General features: G+C 46.3%; 2 protein-coding genes across 2 annotated transcripts; both read left to right on the plus strand.

Moving 5' to 3' along the window:
• Nucleotides 1–2,064: 2,064 nt before the first annotated feature.
• On the plus strand, nt 2,065–10,962 carry SAXO3 (stabilizer of axonemal microtubules 3). The gene is made up of 5 exons (XM_061589638.1): nt 2,065–2,220; nt 2,498–2,686; nt 7,249–7,410; nt 8,047–8,174; nt 10,271–10,962. The coding sequence occupies exons 1-5, from the start codon at nt 2,065–2,067 to the stop codon at nt 10,623–10,625; spliced, it is 990 nt and encodes a 329-aa protein (XP_061445622.1). The 3' UTR covers nt 10,626–10,962.
• Nucleotides 10,963–21,151: 10,189 nt separating this feature from the next.
• LOC133368019 (lutropin subunit beta-like) lies at nt 21,152–25,246 on the plus strand. Its single transcript, XM_061592102.1, has 4 exons — nt 21,152–21,166; nt 22,014–22,024; nt 23,425–23,674; nt 25,016–25,246. The coding sequence occupies exons 1-4, from the start codon at nt 21,152–21,154 to the stop codon at nt 25,244–25,246; spliced, it is 507 nt and encodes a 168-aa protein (XP_061448086.1).
• Nucleotides 25,247–25,437: the final 191 nt, after the last annotated feature.

Raw genomic sequence — 25,437 nt, forward strand, 5'->3', positions numbered from 1 at the left:
ATAGAAACCCAAGGCGGCTTACATATGGTTCCCAGGCAGTCTCCCATCCAGGCACTGACCAGAGCTGACCCTGCTTAGCTTCAGCAGGGAGATGGCCTTGTGTGCCTTCAGACCATAGCCTGGGACCATAAGTGTGGTAGTGTTAGGGGCATGTGACTGGGGTGAAACAAATGTTTCATAGTGGGAAGTGGATCTCCCACCTCCATCCCTCTGCTACTTCGCTGTGAGTCATTGCTTGTGCTAGCTTGTGTAGCATCATTAATATGGCTTTGAAGGTTCAATTTCTTCAAAGAATTCAGAAGACAGAAAGGGCTTAGATAGTGGGAGGCAGAGGCTGTTTGGACATGTACCAACCTATGAAGCCACAGGGGGCGGGGTGGGGAGAACAACACACTCTCAAGACTTGAGATAAGGACAGAAGGCAGGAGGACATATCATGTGTGGAAAGCCAGTCATGGCTCTCCCGGGTTCTCCTGCATATAGTCTAGTTAGGCCCTGAAACTCTCCTCTGTAGCCAATCACTGGAAACATTGCTTGGATCTGTCCCTTCAACTGGGGCTTCTAGGATTTCTCTATATGAGGGATGGAGAACTTGTGACCTTCTCGATGTTATTGCATTACAACTCCCAAATCATCCCTGGCTATTGGCCATGCCAGCTAGGGCAAATGGAAGCGGGAGTCCAGTAATGGAGTGGCAAATTCAGAAGTGCAGGGTGCCTTCATCATAGTCACATCACACTTCCTCTCAGCCACACCCCCTTTTCTACTTTTCCTCTTGTCCCTTGCTCTCCCTGTCATCTCCGAGTCTACACTCCACTACAACAGATGCCCCTAGGAGTCAATTAGCTTCAAAGGGGAGGCTCTATGTTAGCTACTGAGAAGAGTCTTCTCAGGGGCTGATTTTCCTTTCACTTTGATTGGCTTCAATCAGCATGAAAGGACAAGGACTCTTCTCAGTGGCTAACACAATTTCATGATGAGTGGCTCATACATAGGGACATAAGAAGAGCCTGCTGGATCAGGACAATAACCCATCTAGTCCAGCATCCTGTTCCCACTATGGCCAACCAGTTGCCCATAGGAAGCCCAAAAGTAGAACCTGAGTGCAAGAGCACTCTCCCCTCCTGAGGTTTCCAGCAGCTGGTATTTGCAAACATACTCCCTCTGCCCAGGGACCTGGCTGGGACCCTGCTCCCAAAAATGTATGTGGTCTATGACCCCCTGCAATCCTGGATGACTACATCCCTGCTGGTCAAAACAACTTCTGGAGGGCCACAGGTTCCTCATCTGTACCATCTTGTTGTCCAGCTAATACTCAGCCCCTTTGATTAACTCAGTGGGCAATGTCTAAAGCTTTACAGAAGTAAATCCCACTGTGTTCAATGGGGCTTACTCCCTAGTAAGTGTGCTTAAGAAGGCAGCCCTAAAAGTGCCAGTGTAATATAGCACAATCTTATACACTAGAGGTGGGGAACCTCAGGCCTGGGAGGGGGTGGCAAATGTAACAGGAGTTGGGGATTACAACAATTGGTGCACCACAGGTTCCCAACACCTGCTGTACTGCAACATTTTGTTGCAGTTCTCATTCACTTCATTCTCCCAATGAAGAAGAAGAGTACTTTGTATTTACAATCCTAATGCACACTGACCAGCTGGGAGTAAGGAACAAAGGGTTTAGGGAATTGATAGGGGCTCACTTCTGAGTAAACACGGATAGGAGGATGGGTTGCACGCAAAAGAAGCTTGCACCTCAACTGTTCAGCCATTACCTTTAGCACTCAATAGCAACCATCCCTTACATCCCTCTTCTCTCCCAGAGAATCGAAGAGGAGCCCTGACACCCCCTCCTCTTCCCACCAGGCTCCAGCCCATTCGGTCCGGACCGGATCGAATCCCCGGCTCACAAGCGTGGCTAGAATGCTCGGCTGCCGAGCGTTCCATCTCCATGGCAACGTTTGTCGCTAAAATTCCACTGGCTCCGCCCTTCTCCTGCTGCCAGGGGCAGCAGCCTCTGCAGCAGCAGCCCGGGCGCCCAAGAACCATGTCCAAAAAGCAGAGGCGGGCATGGCGGGCACTTTCCCCGCCTTCCCCTTCGACTGGGAGGTGGACTCCGGGACGCTGGTGCCCTGCCAGGGACGCAGGCAAGACTGGAGGCTGACCAGCAGCGGAGTGGGGCTCAACTATAGCCCCCCACTCCCCTTCCCGCCGCCCTATGCAAGAGTGAGCAAGCTGGTAACCTTTTTTAAGTGGGCAGGCTGGTGCGATTCGGATGGAATCCGTGTGGTTTCAGGGCGGGGCTAAGACCCCTAACTTCTGGGTACTCCGCAGGAGGGCTAATGGTGGTACCTAGAACCAGAACGCCCGGGTCCCCTGAAGGAGAATTTTTTTTTTTAGTGGGGCTAGGTTCTGTTAAACATCCATGCATCCACTTTTTTTCTGATGGTTTGTTTCTTGCCGCCTTTTATACTCCCCCCCTCCCCTACACTTCGCTCATCAGTCCACGATCCACGAGCCTCTGCCCCCTGCATCTGAGAAAGTGTGGCGAGATGAGGTCATTCCACGTCTGGCGACCACCACAGAACTGGCTTATGGCCCGAAAACCCACGGAGGAGTTCTGGGTCACCCCCGCTACTCTGTTTCCGCACCGCACTGGGATGTCCACTACAATAAGGATCTGAGAGAGAAGGTAAGGGGAGGGGGGCAGGTCTGAGTGGGTGAAAAGCAGGAAGAGCCTTGGGGAGCTTCCAGATGACCTCTTTATTGAACAATCCTTCTGCTTTGTTTGTGGGGAGGTTAGATAATGTTGCTCCAAAGCAAGTGTTATCCCACACTTTCCAGGGTATTTTCCAGACACTTTCCTTGTAGCAAAATGTCTGATCTTGTGGGGAAACCGGCTTGTTGTGCAAGAGCTCCTAGTCAACTAAAATAGCACAACCTGAATTTGCTTGTATGTGATTCAATCCCACCTGAAAATAGCAACAAGCTGAAAGTGCCCTAGGAAGCAGGCTGGTGGCTTTACTAGGGAGAGAATGGGTGGGATCCAACCAATAACATATAACCCAGTCCTATGCATGTTTGTTTGTTTGTTAGATTTATACCCGGCCTTCCTCGCAGTAGAAGCCCAGGGCGGCAAAAAAAAAAAACTAAAAACACTCTAAAACATCATAAAAACATCCTTAAAAATATGTTAAAACAGATTTCCCAGGAGGATTGCTCCGCCTGTGACTGCCTTTTGAGACGAGCTCCCGTCTCAGAGGAAGCTTTTTCAGTTTTAAAACCAGTCAGAAGAGTTTTTTGACTGGGGAAAATTTTCTCCCAGGCAAGGGAGAAACGTAGAGATCATCCACAGAAGCTTCGTTGTGTTTGTTGGGGACTGGAATTCATTAGGATCGCCTATGAAAGAAGGTAGCCAGCAGCGTCGGACGGAGCCAGGGATTACAAGCAAGCTCAAACTGATTAAGCAAGACGTTTTTTTTTCTTTAAAGAAAAACGTATTTTAACAGGCAAACATTCTTCTGTCTACTCTTATCATTTTGTTATCGTTACAGTAAAAGAGATTTGTTAAAGGATCAGCAACAAAGAATCCCTGGGTGAGTTATAACTTTCTCTCATATACACGGAATTAAGGAGGAAGAAAATCGAAATAGCCTATCTTTGTTTTTTATTGCAAAAAGCTGGCATGGAATTGAGCATTTTAAAGATACAAACGGATGAGGGGCATCTAATCTAAAGAGGAAATCTGATTTTATGACATTTGAGTATTATGTGTCTGGGACTATTTTTTCTGGTCTACTTTTTTTTTTGACGAATCTGCTTATTCTTTATGCCACTAATTATTTGGATGCTGTGAACTAAATTTGTTTTGCACTTTTGGACACATAAGAGATAAGGCGGTTTGTGCTGTCTAGAGGGTGATGTCAGCAGGCTTGGAGGATTAACTCCTTTGTGACTGGAAAAAGAAATAAACTGTTCTTTGCTTGGGAATAGTTAAGAATGACAATCAAGAAGGTGGCTGAGACCCTGGATGTACAGGAAGGGGTTCTCTATCTAGATATGTTTCAGAAAATAATGAATGAGATTAAGCTGGTGAGACAGGAGCTGAGACAGAGCAGACAAGAGATGAAAAGTGAATTTGGCAAAATGAGACAGGAGCTGAAGGAAATTCAGGATTCTGTGAGAGGGGAGGTGGATGAGACCAAAGATATGGCTGGACAAATAAAAGAAGATGAAAGAAAAATTAAAGGAAAGGTTCAAGCCCTGGAGATTGGAATAGATATATCAAATATGGACTTGGAAAAAGATTTGGATTTTATGGCTGTGATGGATCCTGGAGACAAATATTACTGTTTGGAATTCAGCGCTGTCCTTGAAGGAATTGGTGAAGAGATTAGAGATAAAGATATCAACGGTTCAAAAAAATTCCTGGAATGGAAGGATTTGATGGAACTTGAAATGGAGAAAGTTTACAGAATTAATTCCAGATGTGTGACAATGGAAAAACTCTCGGGAGATGTGCTGGTGCATTCTGTGGAAAGGAGGAGCAGAGATGCAGCTTTACAACAACATTTCAGTGGTACATTCGGAATTGATGGCAAGGAAATATTTGTGATGAAAGAAATTCCTATCAGACTTTTATTATATGACTATGACAGCAAGATTATTATGGGTGCAAGGATGGAAGATGGAAGATGGAATTAACACTGAGAATGGCTATTGAAACTACTGGACCTAGCAGACTTGATGAGATGGATTAATTGACATGTTTATTTGGAGAAAAATCGATGGATATATTTCTCAAGGAGTGGAAGCCTCTCTTTGACTTTTTGCGGAAAGAATAAAGTGATGTTAATGAGATTTGATGATTAATTAAGATAACTACTGGAGGAAAGTGATTTTGTAATATATTAAGAGGCAAGTTTGTTATATATTATAGACATATAACTGATCTGCGACAAATCGGAAGTCAACATTTTATTTTATTGTATTAGTTATTAATTTGTTTTGTTGTTGTTGTTCTGTTCTGTTTTTTGAAACTTTGAATAAAAAATAATGATAAAAAAATATGTTAAAACAAAATATCTTTAAAAACGTCTTTTTTGAAAAAGCTTTAAAAACTAATTAAAAAGCAATTCCAACACGATACAGAATGGGATAAAGTCTCTACTTAAAAGGCTTGTTTACCCAGAACTAAGTCTTCCTTAGTTTAGTGGGATTTACTCCGCAGATAAATGCAGAGAGGACTGTAAACTTAGATGGGGTGGAAGTTGGGAGGATCCTGGGTAAAACTGGTTTCATTTATATCAGAGTGTCTTCTGGGGCCCATGAAAAAAGGAATGAAGTTTGCTGGGCTAGAGTCAGGTCTGGTGCCAGCAGTCGACCAGGTCGGGCACTGGCCAAGGGCCAAAAGGGCTCAGAACAGCCTCTTATCTGCCTACCTGGTCATGCTACTACTCCCTGCTGGGCCACCCAATGGCTGTCTTAGCAGTGGGCAGGCAGAGGTGCCTCTTTTGAATGGGAGCAAAGTTGAAATCCCATTTGCAGTGACCATCTGCCACCTTAATTCACCCAAGATGCAATGCCCCTGTCTCTAGATCTATAAAATCTATACAGCTTAGCCAATAGTTCGTTGAAATCTATAGACCTATAAAATTGGAAGTGTAGTGCTGGGTCTGGCTAGAACAGGAAGTGATGGGGCCAGAATTTTTGGAAGCAGGTCTTATGAACTGGCATATGGGCATTTAAAAGGCCAAGTGCTTGCCATTGTCCGCAGTGCTTTTACACGCATTGTCACAACAGTTGAAGGTGGAAATGTACTTCCTGATGTGCAACTGAGTAGAATCATGCATGCATGTTTTCCCATATCTGGGCTCCTACTGGGAGGAAGGGCAGGATATTAATCTAATAAATATCTCCAAAAATAAAAGGGTTAGAGGTGCTTCTAAGTTTATTGTGGAAAATCAGTGCTACTCATGCCCACAAGTTTTTTGCAGCGGCTGTCCACATGGTGGTGTTGTCATCAAAATGCTACCTTACCTGTTCTAAACATTTAATTTGGATTTCCCCTTACCATGGAAAATCCAAATAGTAAAGATAATCTGTTATACATCTGCAGTCACTGCTGTTGTGGAAGTTCCTTAGCACATTTTTGTGGGATGGGAAACAGTGGAGGCTGGTCCATTAGGATGAATGGGGCATTGCCCCACCAACCTCAATCTGCCCACAACCAGCCCTGCCCACCCCCACTGCCTGCCATCTTACAAGCAGTCAGGGGGTGGCTCTGCCTGTCATAGAGAAGCCTGCAAAGCTCCGCCCATTGGTGCAGATGAGCAATCAATGGAACAGCTATGAAATCTCAGAATGAAAAAATGGGAATCTGTGGAATGTGCCAAATGTGCACAGAGAAAAACCAGACCTGAACAACCCATTTGCAGTATAAAGCCCCCATCTAGAAGCACCCCTAATCAGCTGAAAATTAAGGGGGTATGCCTGAAATATCCCTGAGGGAGCCAGCCCCTTCCGTGCAGCTACAGTCCAGGCAGGACAAGGGAACTGGGAAGGGAATTGTGAAGAAAGTTTCCAGAAGACATTGTGCAAAAAGAGAACCAAAGCCCTCAAAGGCGGGGGGAGGGAGGGTGAGCCAAATCATCTTTCTGCCATTGCTAGTGCTCTGTTTAAGTGCTGAGGGCTGGACAGTAGTGTAGTGGCAAATTCAGAAGTGCAGGGTCCCTTCATAATAGTCCCAGCCACACCCTCTCCCATCCTTTCTCCCTGCCCTGCTGGGTTGAGAATGAGATCCTTCTTAATGCCTTCTCCCACAACAACAGACATTCCTAGGAGCCAATAAGCATAAAAGAGGAGAGTGTTAGCTACTGAGAAGAGTCTTCTTAGCAGCTGACTCACCCCCTTTCATTCTGATTGACGCCAATCAGCAGGAAAGGACAAGGAAGCATGCTAGTAGACTCTTCTCAGTGGCTAATACACTTCCCTTTCATACTGATTGGTTCATAGAATGCTGGAGACATTGGGACCCTGCTCCCAAAAAAGTAAGGGGGCTAAGACCCCCTGAGTCCCCAGACGACTGCATCTCTGGGGCTGGAGGAAGTGAACTCTCAAAGACAAATAAGGAAATGGGGATTAGACATGGCAGTTCCCTTCTTTTGCACTAGAGGGCACTCTTGCATGGTTATGATGACCATATCCTCACCTCTGTTCTCATGGTATCACCAAATCTGCTCTTCTCCTCAACAGCTGAAGCTGAGAGCATGGAGGTTCCCGCTGACCATGCGTAACCAGAAGAGTGAGATGAGGGACCGCTACCCTGGCTGGCCCAATCTACCACAGGAGCCCACTTTCCACGCTGGGCCTCAGCCGTTTGGGTTGGCTGCTCATCATGCGGACGGAGCATCCAAGGTATCTGTGGTTCCAGGGGCAGGGGGAGGACATCCCACCTAGACCTCTTCTTCCTTAAGCCCAAGCCAACCTTCTCTATGCTACACTAGGTTAGCCAGGGTCAGAATCTCCACCTAAAAGATGCTTAGTTTTGCATATTTTGCAAACAATTGCTTGCATATGCGTACTACCCATGGGATTTGACAAGTTATTGATCAGTGTTCATTATATTCATGCCGTGTGTGTGAGTGTATGTAGGGGAGTGTTTGTGCTGTTTCCTAAAATGGGGGGGATTTCTGTTGTTGGATTCTTACTCCCATCAGCTGCAGCCCCCCACAGCCGACAGTGAGAGATGATGGGAGCTGTAGTCTAGCACCATCTGGAGGACCACAGATTCTCCACCCCTGGCCTAATCTGTTCTGAATTGCCATCCATCTTGTGCTTTGAGTTATCCTCAGTGCCTTTGCAACAGGTTCCAGGTGGGATCATGATTGTGGCATTGAGACTAACATTGCTGCTTCCCCATCCCTTCCCCACCACACTTTGCTTTTTTGGCATCCTTTTCTATTTTGCTGTCCTGCCAGTCAAGGAAGTGTGGCCTGAGAGGTTCAAGACTTCCACCCACAACAGTGGTCTTTGTTCCTTTTCTTCCTGCAGTCTATTTTGGCCAGCACACAGAATAAAGAGCTGGCGGGCAAAACTTTCTACGTCCGTGACAAGGCAGTTCTGCAGCTCAATGAACCTTATATGTCTGTCACTACCCGGGACTTCCGGGCCTTCACAGAGTAAGTAGGCCGTTCACAGAGAAAGGCCTTCGCCATGTTCTGTCTCTGCACCTTCACCCTAACACAACTCTGTCATTGTCTCCATTCCTTGCAGCCCCCTGGTTTTTACACACTGCACATCCCCTCTAAGATAATGTTGCTGTTTGGCCTCTCAGCCTGCCCTCCTCTAGGTAATCTTCTAGGGCAAGGGTAGGGAACCTTTGGCCCTCCAGATGTTGCCAAACTACAATTCCCATCAGCCTAAGCAAGCATGGCCAATGGCCAGGGATGATGGGAAGTAGTTGAGCAACATCTGGAGGGCCAAAGGTTCCCCACAGCTGCTTTAGGGCTCAGGTTCTCTGAACCAACATTCCATTCTTTGACCCCGGTATTTATGCTGTTGGCAGAATTTTGGTTACAGTGGCACAGATTAATTTCTTTTGGGTGGTATTCATTGTTAGTCATACTTGAAACAGATGTACAGTAGGGCCCCACTTCTCGGCACCCTGCTTTTTGGCGTTCCGCTAATATAGCACCAGTGGGGCGATCAGCTGGAGGGGGGCTGGAGCTCCCTGCACTCCAGCTGATCCTGCCGGAGGAGGGGAAGATCAGCTGTAGCACGCTATAGCTGATCTCCTCCTCTCCTGGCATGATCAGACTCCCACGCTTGAGCTGATTGCGCTGGAGGAGGGGAAAATCAGCTGTAGTGTGCTACAGCTGATCTCCCCCCCCTCAGGGGGGCAGTCAGACTCCCGCACTGCAGCTGATCGCGCCGGAGTAAGGGAAGTTCTAATCTTCTCCTCCTCTGGTGCAATCCGCGGGTTAGATTCCAGACCCCTGTGCTACAGCTGATCCGCTTTTCGGCAGGGGTCTGGAACCTAACCTGCCGTATGAGTGGGGCCCTACTGTACTGAAATCAGTGGACTTAAGTTCTCTGAGTCCTTCTCTGAGTGAGACTAACATTGGATATAACCCTATTTGTTTATGCGATTTCTAACTGCCCTTCACCAACTAACTAGTCCCAGGGCAGGAATGCAACAATAAAATAAGACAAAGTCTATCAGGCAATAACCATATGTACATAATAATTAAAAGACAATTGAGCATCTTTCAGATACACAAGATCACCTAGCAGCAAGCAACAGCTTCATACGAGTGGCTCATTACTGTTCTCACTCCCTTCTCAAAGGCCTAGGCAAAGAATTGTCTTCAGGCAATCAACAAAAAAAGTCAGCCGTGTGGGCAGTAGATGCCCCTCTAAGGGGAGGTCATTCCAGAGATGGGCTGCTGCAGCAGAGATAGCCCTTTCATAGTCCAGGCTGTACTCTAAGCCAATGGAGTCCTGTTCATTAGGACGAATGGGGCATTGCCCCTCTAATTTCAGTCTGCCCTCAGCCAGCCCCTGCTTGCCTGCCGCCTTATTTTCAACAGTCCAGGGGGTGGCATTGCCTGTCAGCTTCCTGTTCCATAGTCTCAGTGTTGCCTTTGTAGAATTGAGCCAGGAGGAGGATGGGAACAAAATCGGAATTAGTTGGCTCTTCCTGTCATTGGCTCTGCCTCCATCTGCCGTTTGCTTTGACTCTATCTACTGTGGGCCTCTCTCCCTTCCGCCCTGCCTGTCCCAATGAGCACCAGGCATCACTGCTTTAAGCTTTACTTTCAAATCCTATGCTTCCGCAACCCAAATTCTGTCAACTGCATAATTTATGCAAATTAAATGTGTTTGTTTGATTTCTCTTATTTTGCATAATTTATGTTTCTGCTAGTCCTAGGAACAGGTATGGAGACACACAGGGCCCAGAGGTCTGATGCTGGGACCTCTAGATCTCTTATCCAGCAGCACTTCAGGCTTCTGCAACTGTAGTAGTTGTTGCCCACGTAGTTTCAAGCTGATCCTTGCAATCATAAGGACTAGAAGCTTGCCTTCTAAAATGAAAAATTCTTAGGCGAATTCCGTATTTTGCAGTGTTAAGTTGCAGCGCATGCACAGGCTTTACTGTTAGGTAGTCCCTTCCAGCATTCTCTCGTTTAGGTGGCTTCACATCCTTTTCAGATAAATGGAAGAGTTCTGATCCTACCTCTGTGTGCTCTCTCACTTTCTCTCCATTCCCCCACAGGAAAGAACTACAAGGCTACCCCAGGAGGGATGCTTTCATGTTCCGGCAGTGTGAGGATTACCCTCTGATCTGCGATCCTGGACCAATGCGGGACATCATCCAGTTCCCCAAAGCGACTCGGGTGCCCCGCCTGGGCCCAAACACCCCCCCTGTTCCCCACCGTGGTCTACTCACCCTGGCACAAGAATCCTATCAACCACCCAATGACTCCAAACGCACCTGGGACCGCTTCTGCCCAGTGGAGCAGCCACCCATGGTCTCCTGCCGGGTGCCAGTGGTGGAGATCCTGTGCATCCCACACATGTATGAAACGGAGTATAAATGCTACGGAAGTGGCAAGCCCATGCCAGTGTGAATGGACCAGGTGCAGCAGTGTTGCAAATTTTTGGGTTAACTCTGTTCTTCCACTCAGACAAAAAAACCCATACAGAATCTTATCTGTCTGTCTATCTGTCTAGCATTTGTTTCTGTGTTAATTTTAGGAGGGGACCACACAGCCCGGCACTTAGAAGCATTCAGAAAAGGGCACATTTGGGACGCAGTGGTCTTTCCCAATCAAGATGATCTGGTGTAGAAGCCTTCAGGGGTTTATTTACATTTTTAGCTTTAGGAAGATATGACTTGGACCCACGCAAAGTCTGCAGTCCAGTTGAGCTCAGTGGGACTTAACTTCTGAGTATTGGATTGGAAGTATGGATGGATTCAACAAACTGTAGCAAACCTTGCAAAGGAATTAGAATACATTAATCCTAATATACTAGGGCGGGGAGGGGGGGAACCTCAGGGCCTCCAGGACTCTCTGGCCCTTGGAACTCTCACCAAACCATACCCTTCACTGGCCCTGCTTTGCATCGCAACAAGTTTGGGGCTGAGTAGACTGCGTCCTTGAACTCGGATAATGCCTCTTGCCAGTCTGGTTCAGGATAAAGAGGGGTGAGTACGAGTGTGCAGAAAGCAGCCGGCTGTACAAAGGCAAAATTTGCATGTGCTGCTCTGCCCACTTTTGCCTCTAGCCCCACCGATCGCTGGCATGCGGCCCTCGGAAGGGAATGCAGCCCTCGGGCTGAAAAACATTCCCCGCCTCCATTCTAGTAAAAATGAATTTGTCCTCAGTGTCTCCTTATAGTCAGTGCTATACTTTTGGATGTTTTAATCCTCATCTATATATGGGAGCTTCCTGGGACACTGGGAACTGCAGCCAGACTGAATATGTTAGCGGGATCATAGTAATTGATCATATATTTGCAAACTGCTTAGAAGCCACTTTGACAATTAAAGCGGTACATAAATAAATAATAATGGGACAGAATAGCAAAAATGGCACCAGCTCCTGCTAGATGCGGTTAGTGTAAAAGAGGGATTCCAGGAACAGAGAGAAAATAAAGTATTTCTTATTCATCCCATTGGTGGGCCATTCCTGCAAGTAGCTCAACATGCTCTAGATGAGTTTTTTGGCTGCTGTCCTGTGCACACTTACCCAGTGAACACAGGGACTTTTAACTTCTGAGTACACATGTCTAGGATTGCCCTATTTCTGGCAGAGTGGAATCCTGAAGCCAGATCTTCCATGTTCAAATCCAGCATTCAAGAGCTCCTGCGATGTGGTGTTTAGAGTGCTAGACTAGGGCTGGGAAGATCTGGGTTCACATCCTTGTTCGGCCATGAATCTGAGTGGATGACTCTCACCTTCTTCACAGGGCTGTTGTGAGGATAAAGTGTGTGTGCGGGGAGAGAACAATGTACACCGCTGCCTTGAATTTCTTGGCACAGCCTTCGCCAACCTGCTGCCCTCCGTATGTTTTGGACTACAACCAGCTGGGGCTGATGAGAGTTAGAGTCCAAAACATACGGAGTGCACCAGGATGGCAAAGGCTGCCCTTGAAGGAAAAAGGTGGGATCAAAATGGAAGTGAATGAATAAATATGTTTTAGCCGCTACACCACCTTGGCTTTTGTTCTTTTCATGTGCTTTTGAATACCACTCCATCGGGTACCAGCTGGTGGCCGAGGGGGATCTATTAAAAGACAGCCAATGCAAGCCCTTCCATGCTGTTATGTGTGTGTAGTTTTACTGTAACCATTTCCAGGCACAAGCTAATGCGTTGGCTCTAATCAACAGCATGTGTTTTGAAAAGGTTGTGTGTATATGTGTATAAAAGAAAGCTATACCTGAAAAAGCCTCAAACTGCACCTCACACAGGCTTGCTCTGGATCCCTTTTGGCATTGGGATTTGGTTAATCACTAAAATAATATATATGTTATTGTGATTAACAAAATAGAGTTTTCATTTATGTGGCAAAATGCTTCCATTTCTACCTTTGTCACAGACATTCTTCCAGAAGCCCCATCTGCACTTTACATTTAAAGCAGTATCATACCACTTTTTTGGCTTTCCCCCCAAAATCCTGGGAACTAGTTTGTTAAGGGTGCTGATTTTGGGAGTAAATGCTAACAACATTTGTCACACTAACCTGAACCAATTGGGGGGAGGGGGGAATAGACAGAACTGCAACCTATTCTTCCCTCACTGATTCCTTCTTTAGTAACTACTTGTTTGATTTTCTCAGGCTTTACTTCCTTCCTCTCTTCTTAGATAGCATTTGTGTGTGAGTAAAGAAGGGCCGGGGAAGGAACTGGCAATCCCACCCCATATATACGGTCTGCCTAGTAAACGTCGCAAGACGTCACCCTAAGAGTCGGAAACAACTCGCACTACAAGTGTGGGGACTTTTACCTTTAATGACTTTATAATGGTCATGTGTATACCTGTACTCAGAATGGCTTTATTTCCCAATAGTAATAAACCTTAAGTTTCTTTATTCTTTCAACCACCAGTCTTACCAGACTACTCATTTCTGCACTCTTCTGCATTCCACTCATATATACCAGAGATCCCATTGTTTGGAGATCCCATTTTCCTCGTAGAGCTACATTTCTCAGAGTTATCTGGGAAGAGGGATTGATTGTTAAACCACATCGGGAATTGTAGCTCTGAGGGGAACAGGGGTTTCCAAACAACTTATTACCATTAACAAACTACAGTTTCTGGGAATCTTTGTGGCCATGACTGTTTAAAGTGGTATAACACTGCTTTAAATGGAGAGAGACTGTTTTAACAAACTTGGCTAGCTGAAACATTCACTTTTGTTCCTTTGGAATGCAGCTACACAACAAATCCATTATAATCAGGTATGTTTTCCTGGGGGGATGCTCCGGGATGCAGCTCCATAACTTTTTTTGCAGCCAGCCCCTTCCTGGAATCCCTCTGCCTGTCTCTACAGCCAGTCAAGCCATTGCAATTCCTAAATGCCAAGTGTATGCTTCCATTTAAAAGCTAAGCCCTTGCCTTAGGAGAGTCAGAGAATCCAGCAAGGTGAGGAGTCACTAGAGATGTGAAGGCCTGGAAAAACCAGGAAAAAAATGTTTTCCTGAAGCCTTTTTGGGTTTTTTTCCTGAAACATTGGAAAAATTGAAAAAGAAAAATGGATTATGGAATGTTTTATTCTAGCATTATGAATAACATGTTTCATTGAATCTTGAATCACCTTTTTCTCAGTTCTTTTTATGGGAATGGATGCTTTATGTCTGCTTGACATTGTGGAGGACCAGCAGAGACATGAATAATTTTCTTTTTTATTAATGTTGATGGTTTCTTCTGGTTTTTTTTTTTTAAATCTTTTTTCCCTGCTCCTCATAAACTGGCAAAATGAAAGAGGTTCCTTAAAGTTCAGGAGCTTATAGCTCCATTATAAAAAATTTTTAAAAAAATTAAAAGTACATTCAATTTATAATAATTGTTTGAATAAAATGTACTTTTAATATACCAAATGTGATAATTTTATGCCAAGCCAACTTGTACATAATTACATTTTATGTTCCTGAAGTAACAAAGTGACTTTCAATCTGTAAAAAGTGCCAATACTGCATTTTTTCAATTTTTCCAAAAATTTCCATTTTTTCCCATGGCTTCAACATTTCCAGAAATGTTGCATCTCTAGGAGACAACTACAGCTAATCAGTCAGTATGAATCTCCTTGCATGCTAATTGGCTCCCACCATTGTTGGGAGGAGGGAGAGTCAACAGGAGTTAAGAAAGGGATGTTTACTGAGAAGAGGAGGGACAGCCCAGTCTGATTTAAGATGAGAATTTTACTAAAACGAAGGGCTTTCAACCGTCCCACGCAGACCCATAGCAGCCAACATGGAAGATAGGAGAAGATAGCCACACGGGGTGGAGGGGAGGGAGGATGGGGCTAAGAGTGAGGCAAAGCAGCCTTTTCTCACAGAGAAGGGGGATAAAGGAAAGAAGGCTGAAAGAAGGAAGGCTGCTTGTAATACAAGGTGCATTGCTTGTAAAGCATTTTTTTTCTTCCTTCAGTGGAGCCTTTTGCAGATTGGGAGAAAGTGGAGGGTGGGGGAAGAGAGACAAAGGGCTAAGAAGAATGGGGGCAGAAATGTAGTGGTAAATTCAGAAGTGCAGATTCCCTTCATGATAGTTACAGCCACACACCCTCCTTCCTTTTTTTCTTTTGCTGCTGGTTGAGAATGAGATCCTTATTAATGCCTTCCCCCACAACAACAGATATCTCTAGGAGCCAATCAGAATGAAAGGGGAGAGTGTTAGCTACTGGAAAGAGTCTTCTCAGTGGCTGACTCACCTCCTCTCACTCTGATTGGCTCCAATCAGCAGGAAAGGTAGACTGTTCTCAGTGGCTAATACACTCCCATTTCATCCTGATTGGTTCATAGAAAGCTGGATACATTGGGACCCTGCTCCCAAAAAAGGGGGCTAACACCCCCTAAGTCCCCAGGCGACTACACCCCTAAATAGGGTATTCTACAGAGATCACTGCGTGAGACAGAAATCCTTCTCACAGCTGATCTACAAAAAGGAGGTTTCTTCTTGTGAAATACAGGCAGCTTCGTTCTTCTTAGCCCTTTGCTCTCTGTCTTTCCCCCAAGGGCTGTGGAGTCGGAGTCAGAGTCGGAAGCAATTTTGGGTGGAGTCGGAGTCAGTAGAAATGTACTGACTCCGACTTCAAAATAAAATTAATATTTTAATATTAATATTAATTTATTAGTATTAATACATTAATATACATTTGCCATTTATAAAGGAGTCAGAGTCAGAGTCAGACAGTAGAAAAATTAATATACATTTGCCATTTATGAAGGAGTCGGAGTCGGACAGTAGAAAAATAGAGGAGTCGGAGTTGAAGGTTTGACATACTGACTCCACAGCCCTGCTTCCCCCACCCTCCATGAGGCTCGCTTTCTCCCCCTACCCACTTTTTCACAGACAATCTGCAAAAAGCACAATCGAGAGAAAAAAGAACTGCTTTACAAGCAGCCCCTTGTATTTTACAGGCAGCCTTCCTTTGCCCCCTTCTTTGTGAGGAAATGCCACCTCACTCTCCATCCACTCTTCTTAGCCTTCTTTCTCTCCCTGTGCACCCTCCATTTTGCCTGCAGTGGGTCTGTGCAAGGAAAGGAGAAAGAAACCCTTGTCAAGCCATGCCCCTTGTATTTCACAGGCATCACGTGCGAGAGAGAAGTCCTTCTCTCAGCTGGTATGCAAAACCCAGGGGGAAGAAACCTGCTTTTTGCAGATCACTAGTGAGAGGGACCTTTCCTACAGGCAGCAACGCCTGTACAATACCAGGTTCCTTGTCTCCACCCCCCATGGGGAGGGGAGAAACAACCACTTTACTAGGTCTATGTATGGTGCTTTCGGAAGGGCTGAGAGCAGGGCTAGCAATGCCCCATGTGCAGCGATTTCCAAGCACCCGATTGCCAGCAAGATGTTGTGGCTTGGGAACCCCTTGCAAGGGGTTTTGAAAAGTGGGTTGGATAATATGTGATTGACAGGTGGGTGCCCCCAGTAACCTGTCAAATTTGGCCTGTGCTATGGGCCAAGCCTGATGACCCATGAAGAGACCCTAAACTTCTACATTTGCCACTTCACTACTGATTATAATAATCCAAAAAGGAAGACAAGGATGACTGTTGGGTAGGATAAGACAGCAACATAACAGGTTGCCCAACAGAGCAAAGTAAATGTTTCCGTTTCCACTTGATTTCTTGCTACCTTCCAGTTTGATCAGCTCATAAGAAGTTGGATACCAATTTGGCCAACAATTTGGATAGCTTTAAAAGAGGATTAGACAGAAAAGGCGATCAGTGGCTACTAGCCATGATGGCTGTGCTCCATCCTGCACTATTGGAGGCAGTATGCTTTTGAATGCCTGCTTGCTGGAAATTGCAGGAGGGGAGAGTGCTCTTGCACTCACGTCCTACTTGTGGGCTTCCCATAGGCATCTGGTTGGCCACTGTGAGAACAGGATGCTGGACTAGATGGGCCACTGGCCTGATCCAGCAGGATTATTCTTATGCTTTTATGGGTTCCCCCTTTTGTGGCCATTCTATCACCATTTTATCATATATTCACCATATCCTTCCTTAAAAAAACCTCATGGCATCTTAGACAGGGTAATCCCATTTTACCTTTGGAATAATCCTTCAAGGTAGGTTAGGCAGAGGTTAGGCAGAGAGGAAGGGAGGGAGGGAGGAAGGAAGAGAGAACCAAGGCCACTTGGTAAGCTTTATTGCTGATGAATGGCCCACTACTGCAGCACCGATTACAGAAGAATGACCCTGAGCCAGCTCAAAGGCTGCTTTTATCCATAAAATTCATGATCCCTTCCCACCTGGCGTTGGCAATCTCTTTTGATCTCTTCATTAGAAAACACCCACTTTCAACCCTGTCATCAACCCTTCTCCATTAAGGGGCCTATTCTGCCAGACCCAATATGCTGCCCCGGCCTGCTCCAGGTCCAGAGGAGGTCCTGGGCAAAACGTCTTCCGATGAAACCCCCCTCTTGTGTCAGCGGGCTTGCCTGACTACCATGGGTGCACTGCAGGCAGCACTAGGTGGCTGAGCCTAGCCTAGGGGATGAAGGAGAAATTGTCTGGTCTGCATTTTAATGAAAACTTATACCACCATTGCACTTCCTAAAACAATATGTGACTCAAAACGCAGCCATCCTTCAAAATGTGCACTTCTACAGATTTTGCAATGCAGTTCTCCAAGCACATGTGTACAACAATGCATATGCTAGAGGATATATGTAGGGCACATACTACAAATGCATACATTAGTGAAAATAACATAGAGCCGTGCATTATATTAAGGAAAACTGCATTCAAAAATGTGCAGATTAGGAGACATGTCCACTAAAATGCCAACAAATGTTCATGAGGGCTTTAAGAAAAATCCACAGACTAAGGCAAAAACGTGGTGAACTGAATTTAAGATTGGAAAAATGTGAAACAGAGAGAAACCAAAATCATCAGACTCATCCATCCTTAGTTTAGCCCCCTCTATAATTTGTCACATAGTCCCAGAGCGGGGGTTTTTTGAGGGCCCTGGGGGTACATTTGGAAATCTAAGAAAGTGTCATGGGCCCCACAAAATACCCATTTCACAGAAGGAAAAATTGGTGATGCTGAGAAATTACCCCCTCAAACCCAGGCAAAATTAACTGCACACATTCCAAAATAAACAAAACCCACACACATAAAATGGCAACACTCACACACACACAAACATCCTAGACAAGACACCCACAACTGAGGAAAATGAAAAGTAGGCAACTCTCCCCCCCTAACAAATAGCCAAACAAAATACACCAAACCAAAAAAACAGGCAAGACACCCCCATGTGGGGCCCAGAGGCATTCTGGGTAAAGGGAGGTCAGAGGGCAGGGTGGCTGGATATCTGCACTTCACTTTCCAGCCAGCCCAGGACTATCCATTGGTCAAAACAAAATAAAACAAACTTTCAACGAAAACCTTTCAATTTTTAATAAATTAGGATGGGGAAGAGGCCTTGACATGTGCCAAGGGGGTGTCTGAGGGCTCCAAGGTGCCCATGGATGCCACATTGGGGACCTCGGCCACAGAGCAATGCTGGTTCAGGGACACTGGGAAAAATTAAAAGGCTGTCTAGATCCAGCTGTCTGGTGTTGCTTGTAATCCTAGGCCAATAATAATAATAATAATAATAATAAAGTGAGGGCAGGATAGGCATCATCAGCAGGTGGGCTCTGGAAGCTGCCCAAGGATGCCAGATGCTGACAGTAGCTCTGTACACTTCATGCACAAATCCCAGACAGTTTCAGCATATGAAAGGTTGAGCCATCGTAGCAGAAATGGTATAATAGGACAACAGTTTTCAAGCAATAGGTTGTAACCAGACCTAACATGAGGCTCTCTTATCACCACCACTGCCCATGTTGCTGTTGCTGTTTAGGTCAGGGGTTCCTCAAATGTGGTCCATGGACCACTAGGGGTCTGTAAGCATGCCTGTGGTCAGGTAGTCCACAGCGTGTCTGTGGTTTTCTGGCTGAAGATGGAAGATGGCACATCCATCTGAAATGCTTTGGACTTGGAATAAAATTCATTTAAAGCTCTTGGAGTTGTTTGCTCTCTCCCTCCCTCCTGCTCTTTTCCTGATAGACAGTACTGAGCAAGGTGGCCCAGAGGCTGACTCAGTATAAGGGAGTTCCTATGTTCCTTATGAACAGCCTTTCCAAAATTCCAGTGTGTATTAAGTGGAGAGGGTGAGGCTTGAAAAGTGAGAATTCTTACACGTGTGTTCCTGTTTTCATCTATGAACTGTTTGAGGAAGCAGAGGCTGGTCCATTAGGGCAAATGGGTCCCACCTAGGGTTGCCAGGTTCCTGGCCTGAGACTGATCCTGTATCTTTAGGAGAAGAGAAAGTCAGTTAAGTGCAGGTGTTCTTGCAACGCTGTAATTGGAAAAACCACAAGGTGGAATTCTTCCTTCCCTCTGCACAACTTTTAAAGATACAGAAGACCTCTTGGTTGCCAGGCCTATGGAACAGTCTCCCCGAGGAAGTACGCCTGGCGCCAACTCTGCTCTCCTTCCGGCGCCAGGTCAAAACCTTCCTATTCTCTGAAGCATTTTAAGTTACACTGATTTACTTTTTAAAATGTTTATTGTATTGGATTGTTGATTGTATTTTAGTATTATTTTGTTATTCATTGTATTTTTATGCTATTTTATGTTCACCGCCCAGAGAGCTATTGCTAGTCGGGCGGTATATAAATTTAATAAATAAATAAATAAATAAATAAATAAATTCTGTATCTTTAAAAGTTGTGCAGGGGGAAGGGAGCATTCCACCTTGTGGTTTCTCCCATTACAGGGTTGCAAGAACAACTGCACTTGGCTGACTTTCTTGTCTCCTAAAGATACAGGATCAGTCTCAGGCCAAGAACCTGGCAACCCTAGTCCCACCAGAGGAGGAGAGGGCCTCCTGCAGATGCCATCTTACCAGGAGGTCCATTCTGCACAACATAGGAAGTGGACCTTTAGTATAGCGGCACTTACCCTTTGGAATTCCCTCCCCTTAAATATTAGACAGGCGCCATCTCTGTCATCTTTTTAGCCCCTATTGAAGACCTTCCTCTTTCAACAAGCCTTTTAAGTAGAGACGTTATCCCAGTCTCCTTCAGTGCTGGAATTGCTTTTTAAGATGTTTTGTTTTAATTTGTTTTAAAGTCTTTTGCTTTAAAGATGTTTTAACTGGAATTTAATGTTTTTGTTTGCCTTCCCAGGATCCCTCTGGGAGGAAGGGCGAGATATAAATTCAACAAATAATTAAATAAATAAAATAATGACGCCTCTGGCTGCTCTCAGCTAGCCCCCACCTGCCTACCTTCATACTTAACAACCAGTCAGGGGCTGGTAGTCATTGGCTGTGGCTGCACCTACTTGTTGGGCTCCCTGCCTTCTGCCCTACCAGTCTTGATGGGCACCAGCCACCACTGGGTGGAGGGTTTGCTTTTACAGCCCAGCAAAAGTACTGGCAAAGGCACAGCAAACAGAGCGAAGGCAGTGAGTTAGGAAAGGACCTCGTTTGAGGAGTCAGAGTTACAGCAACCCAGCATGCGCACACCTGTCTCTTACAAAGCCTTGCACCAGCTTGCTTTGTGCTTGCCTGCTTTTCAGGGTAAGCCACACTGCTGTCCTTTCTGCAACGGCTGGGGTTGCCATCAGGGACAATACACAGCTCAGGCAGGAGGGAAGTGGCAAAGGCAGCCAGGGATTTCTCACCTAGCAACGCACCCGGTGTATCCCAGAGCTAGCGACCTTGGATGGGAAATGGAAACCCACAGCCTAGGGAAAAATCTCTAGCCATTTCATTTTCTGCTACTGCTAGGCAGGGGGGGGGGAGTAGATTAGCATTTTTTGTCCACCAGCACTCCCCCACCCCAGATTAATGTGATCTGCAGTTTAGGCCTAGGCAAAAGGATGTTTGCATGGAAGGTTCTGTGTATTGTAGTGGATGGTTGTTATATTTGGGCTGGGCACAATGGGGTTCAGTTCTCTGTTTGAGCATGAAGCGCATTGGATGAATTTGGGCTGTTCTCAATCTCTCTCAGCCTAACCTACCTCACAGGGCTGTTGTGATGATAAAATGTGTATGGGAGGCGGGGAGATGCCTGATGTCCCACAAAAGCCATGCTGACTTCTTGGAAGATGAGCAAGATTCAAATGGAACAAAGGATTCATGTAAAAATTTGTTGGCCTTTCAATGCTCAAACGCTGGCTGAAACTGAAAGGTTTCTAACTAAGAAATAAACAAACAAAGGTTCCAGAAAGAACAGTGAATGTGCCTTTTTAGCATCCTTCAATGCTGCAGCCTGGTTGGCAACCAGGTATCATGACATCCCTCTATGTGTGTCCTTGAGGCTCCTGTAGGTTGGGTGTTGGGAGGGAGCAGGCCATATAAAAGGAGATGCAAGATAGGGGCAGAGGGACTCCGATCCAGGCCAGCCCAGCCCAGGAGACGCTATGAAGGTGACACAGGTACGTGTAAACGAAAAACCACCTGCTCAAGCAGAACACGGGATATGCGCGTGGCTCTTGCACATTTGCTGCTTAATGGAATGCTTGGAGGATAGCATGTGAATTATTTATCGAAGCTGCACATCCGTGGTTTATTCTTCTGAATGCAAGATGGGTTAAGTGTTTCAGGCAGAGGGAAAGCAGCAATCTGTTGTGGAAGCTAAGCTTTATGCACGCTTCTTTGGGAGAAAGATCCATTGCATTTAGTGGCGGGGGACCCCTCTGAGTAAACATACACAGGATTGGACCATGAACAATTTAAAGGAAAAAGTAAAGGGGGCTTTGGAAAAGGTTGATATCATTATCAGGAATGGAGACCCTGTCACCCTCCATATGTTGTTGGACTCCAGTTCCCATAATCCTTGACTACTGGCCATGTTGGTGGGGGCTGATGGGAGATGAAGTCCATCAGTCCCTGATATCTACTAGCGGCAATATCAGTTCTTTAAATTTATATATTAAATTTATATCCTGCCCTTCCTCCCAAAAGGAGCCCCTTCTGGGGTTTCTGAGAAATGTAGGTCCTGATGTAGCCAAAATGACACTAGTAGCCTTGGGGAAATCCCAAGTACAAAAAAAAGGAAACAAAAAACTTGAAGGAGCCCTCCACAGCCTGCTCAGTGAACACTGAGCACACCCAATGGCAATGGAGGGCTGCGGGGTAGGGATGGAGAGGATCATCCTGGAAGAGTGCAGGATTCCAGCAACTGGAGCACTTCATGCTGCAACGTTTTGTTACAGGTCTCATTAGTCTTTATCTGCTTAGCCCCCTCATTCATAACGATAGTCCTGTGATGCTGTACTGCAGGTCAACGTACGGTACTTTCCCTTACCCTTAACACAGAGGTGAAGGAAGCCTGCAGCCAGAAACCATAGGAGGGTGAAGGCTAAGGGAACAGCACCAGGCCCCCAAAGAGAGCCAGCATTCTCCAATAAATAGCTGGCAACAGTTGCTCCTTCTCCTATCCCACCACCCATGGGTGCCCACCTAGAGGAACACTAGCAGGAGCCTCCCTAATGTATTAAATCATTTTGATAAAATTAAAAATTAATAAACTTACTTGCCAAGTACTTATCCGTGACTTTTGCACTCGTCCAGAACGTTGGAAACAGGTTGAAGTGTTAATGCACAAATGGACAGGAGGAAACCTGAAATATCCCCACGGAGACCAGAGCCCTGCAACGTCCTTGATACAGCTAGAATCTTTGGGTGGAGAGAAAAACAGGCTGAATAGATTTGCCGTGGTTAGCCACCCCTGAACTAAAATGACAGACTCTCCTAACGACCTAGTTTTATCAAGAGCAGGGGAGGATTCAGGCCAAAGAGCTGCAGGGATGAGCATTCTTGCCAGAGTTCTGACTGATTGGAGCCAAGTGGTCACCCTCTCCTGGAATAATTAAAAAAAACGCAGGCCCAAATAACCTGTGGCCCTCCAGCTGTTGGTTAAGACTGCACCTCCCATCAGCCTCAGACAGCACGGCCCACGGTCAAGGGTGACGGGAGTTACAGTTCCAGCAACACCTGGAGGGTTAGGGTTAGCCACCCCTGCTTTCAAACAAAGTACAAGTCAGGAGGAGTAGGCCTCCTGGGATCTTATCAATTGGCCTTGATGCTTATTCAGTCACCAGTTGTGGAGGGCAAATGGGACACTGCCCCACTAATCTCAGTCTGCCCTCAGCCAGCCTCCACTTGCCTGCCTTCGTATTTAACAACTATTCCAAGGGTTGGCTGGCTGTTTCCTCCTCCTTAGTTTCAGGGTTGCCCCTTGGAGAACTCAACAGGGAGGAAGATTACTACAGAACTAGAATGAGCTGGGTCTGGTTCCACTTACTGCCTGCCGGGTCTTCCTACCTTCCGCCCCACCAATCCCAATGAGCACCAGCCGCCACTGATCACTAGAACCAGAGATTTGGAGAGGGACTTGTAAAGCATCTTGTCCAACTCTCTCCCTGATGCAGGAAATCCAGACCTAAAGCATCCCCAACAGTTGGGTGCTCAGCCTCTGCTTGAAGACCTCCAAGGAGGGAAAGTCCAACACACTTAGGCAATTGATTCTATTGTCAAACTGCTCATTACTGTCATGAAGATTCTCCTAATGTCCAACCACTGCATCTGCAACTTAAGCCCATTGGATCTAGCCTTGCCCTTGATTAACCCCCCCACCTTGAAATCACAGTGGCAACAGTTCCTCTAACACCTGCTGTTGACTTTGCAATAGCCTTGCTCTCAGACTCCTCAATTCCTGTTTTCCCTGTCTCTCTCTCCTCTTTTGTGTCCAGGGAAAGATTCCATTGCTGGCAGCATTCTTACTCTTGGCTGCAAGCCACTGTGCCAGCCACAGGAGCAGCACAGGCGGCAGCAACCTGGCCTGCCGCCCAGTCAATGTCACCATCGCAGCAGAGAAAGACGACTGCCCTGTCTGCATGCCCATCACCACCACCATCTGTAGTGGCTACTGTGAGACCAGGGTGTGTGCATGTGCGGGATATGAAGCTGGGGAACAGGGAAACAAAATCCAGTAAAGCTGCACCCCTTAAGACTCAGGATGATGCACCTGCCCTGAGCACAGAATGTGTAATTAAATCAGGGGCAGCTCTCCAGGTGTAGTTGGGACTCCGTCTCCCATCAGCTCCAGCCAGGATGGCCAATGATCAGGGCGGATGGGAGTTGGAGTTCAGCAACCTTGCAATGGGCACAATTTCCCCACCCCTGCATCAAATGTTGCGTCAGCATTTGACTTGCTGGGTGGACACTGGGAAGGGTGAAAGAGAAGCTTGATGGATAGCTCCTGGGTGAGGAACCTTTTTCAGCCTGACACTTGTGGGCAGGGCCAGAGGCAAAAAGTGGGTGGGGAACAGCTGAGATTCTTACCTTTGTACAGTAGGCCACGTTCCAGCAACACAAAAACCAGAGCTTCCTACAGAAACACACATCTCACTATCCTCCACTGGGGCAAACCACCAAGAGGAATTCTAATAGTTCAAGGCACTGAGGAAGGGGTGGCCTGGGAAAAGTCGCAAGGGCCATAGAGAGAGGCCTGGAGGGCTGCATTCAGCCCACATGCCTGAAACTCCTCATCCCTGCTCTATACTATTGACAAACTTTTTGGAAATCAGAAGATGCATAGGTATGGGAGAAGTCCAAACTCCTGGTTTCAGGCTTTAGCACTAAAACCCAAGATTCGTTAAGTATGCCACTGAGCTCTCCAAAAACCAGCACCAAGAAACCATTGCATTGGCACCATGCCTCAAGAGTGGCACCTCCATCTCCATCTGCCAGTCAAGGCACAGGCATTCTACAGCGTACAGCAGCCTTTCCAATCCTAATGACCTCCAGGCACTTTGGACTACAATTTTCTATCTGCGTCGGCCACGGCCAATGACCAGGGGTGATGGGAGCTGTAATCCCAAACGTCCAGAGGACACCAGGTTGGGGAAGGCTGGCTTATGGGGGAAAGAGCACACCCGAACAATTGGCATGTACTCATGATATACCTGCAGGATGGCAGGCTTTGGGATCCCAACCTGTTCATGTCTGCTGTACTTAATGAGAGCAGAACTTGGAAAAGTTACTTTTTTGAACTACAACTCCCATCAGCCCCAGCTAGCATGGCCACAGGATTGGGCTGATGGGAGTTGTAGTTCAAAAAAGTAACTTTTCCAAGCTCTGTGAGAGAGGCATAACACTTTGGAATTCAGACACGCAGAAGAGTGGGCATGTATGGTTCTTTTTAGTTGGTGCTCTTGCCCTACATTAGGAAGGAAAAGCAAATCATGTATATAATATCTCTCCCCCCACTTCCTTTACAGGAGATGTTGTTGAAGGACGAGAGGATAGTCTTCCACCAGAGAGTCTGTACCTACAGGGAGGTACGTTACGAGACTGTGCTCTTGCGGGAATGCCCATCCGGTGTGGATCCATCCTTCACATATCCTGTGGCTCTCAGCTGCCACTGTGATCTCTGTAAGATGGACTCTAGCGACTGCACTGTCCAGAGCACCGGGCCCAACTCCTGTAGCAACCAAGGCCTCTTTGTCTAAACAAAAGGGGCAACTAATAAATGCCATCCAAAGCTAACAACAGCGCATTTGTCTGTGGGTGATTCAGTCAAAAGGCAAATGTAGGAGTCCTGGCTACCAGTCTGTTTTGATCTATCCCCATTCCATTCCTTTTCACCCTTTCTCTAAAAAGGCACATTATTACCTTTTGTCAAGTGCTCAGGGCCCCTGCT

This window comes from Rhineura floridana, chromosome 11 (assembly GCF_030035675.1).
Source record: "Rhineura floridana isolate rRhiFlo1 chromosome 11, rRhiFlo1.hap2, whole genome shotgun sequence".
Lineage (NCBI taxonomy): Eukaryota > Metazoa > Chordata > Lepidosauria > Squamata > Rhineuridae > Rhineura > Rhineura floridana.

Bases quoted from the DNA above. Each gene is read 5' to 3' on its own strand.
- SAXO3 (XM_061589638.1), top strand. From the start codon at position 2,065: ATGGCGGGCACTTTCCCCGCCTTCCCCTTCGACTGGGAGGTGGACTCC. The intron at 2,221-2,497 runs GTGAGCAAGCTG...TTCGCTCATCAG, and splicing joins TCCCGCCGCCCTATGCAAGA to TCCACGATCCACGAGCCTCT. The intron at 2,687-7,248 runs GTAAGGGGAGGG...TCTCCTCAACAG, and splicing joins ATAAGGATCTGAGAGAGAAG to CTGAAGCTGAGAGCATGGAG.
- LOC133368019 (XM_061592102.1), top strand. The intron at 23,675-25,015 runs GTGTGTGCATGT...CTTCCTTTACAG, and splicing joins GTGGCTACTGTGAGACCAGG to GAGATGTTGTTGAAGGACGA.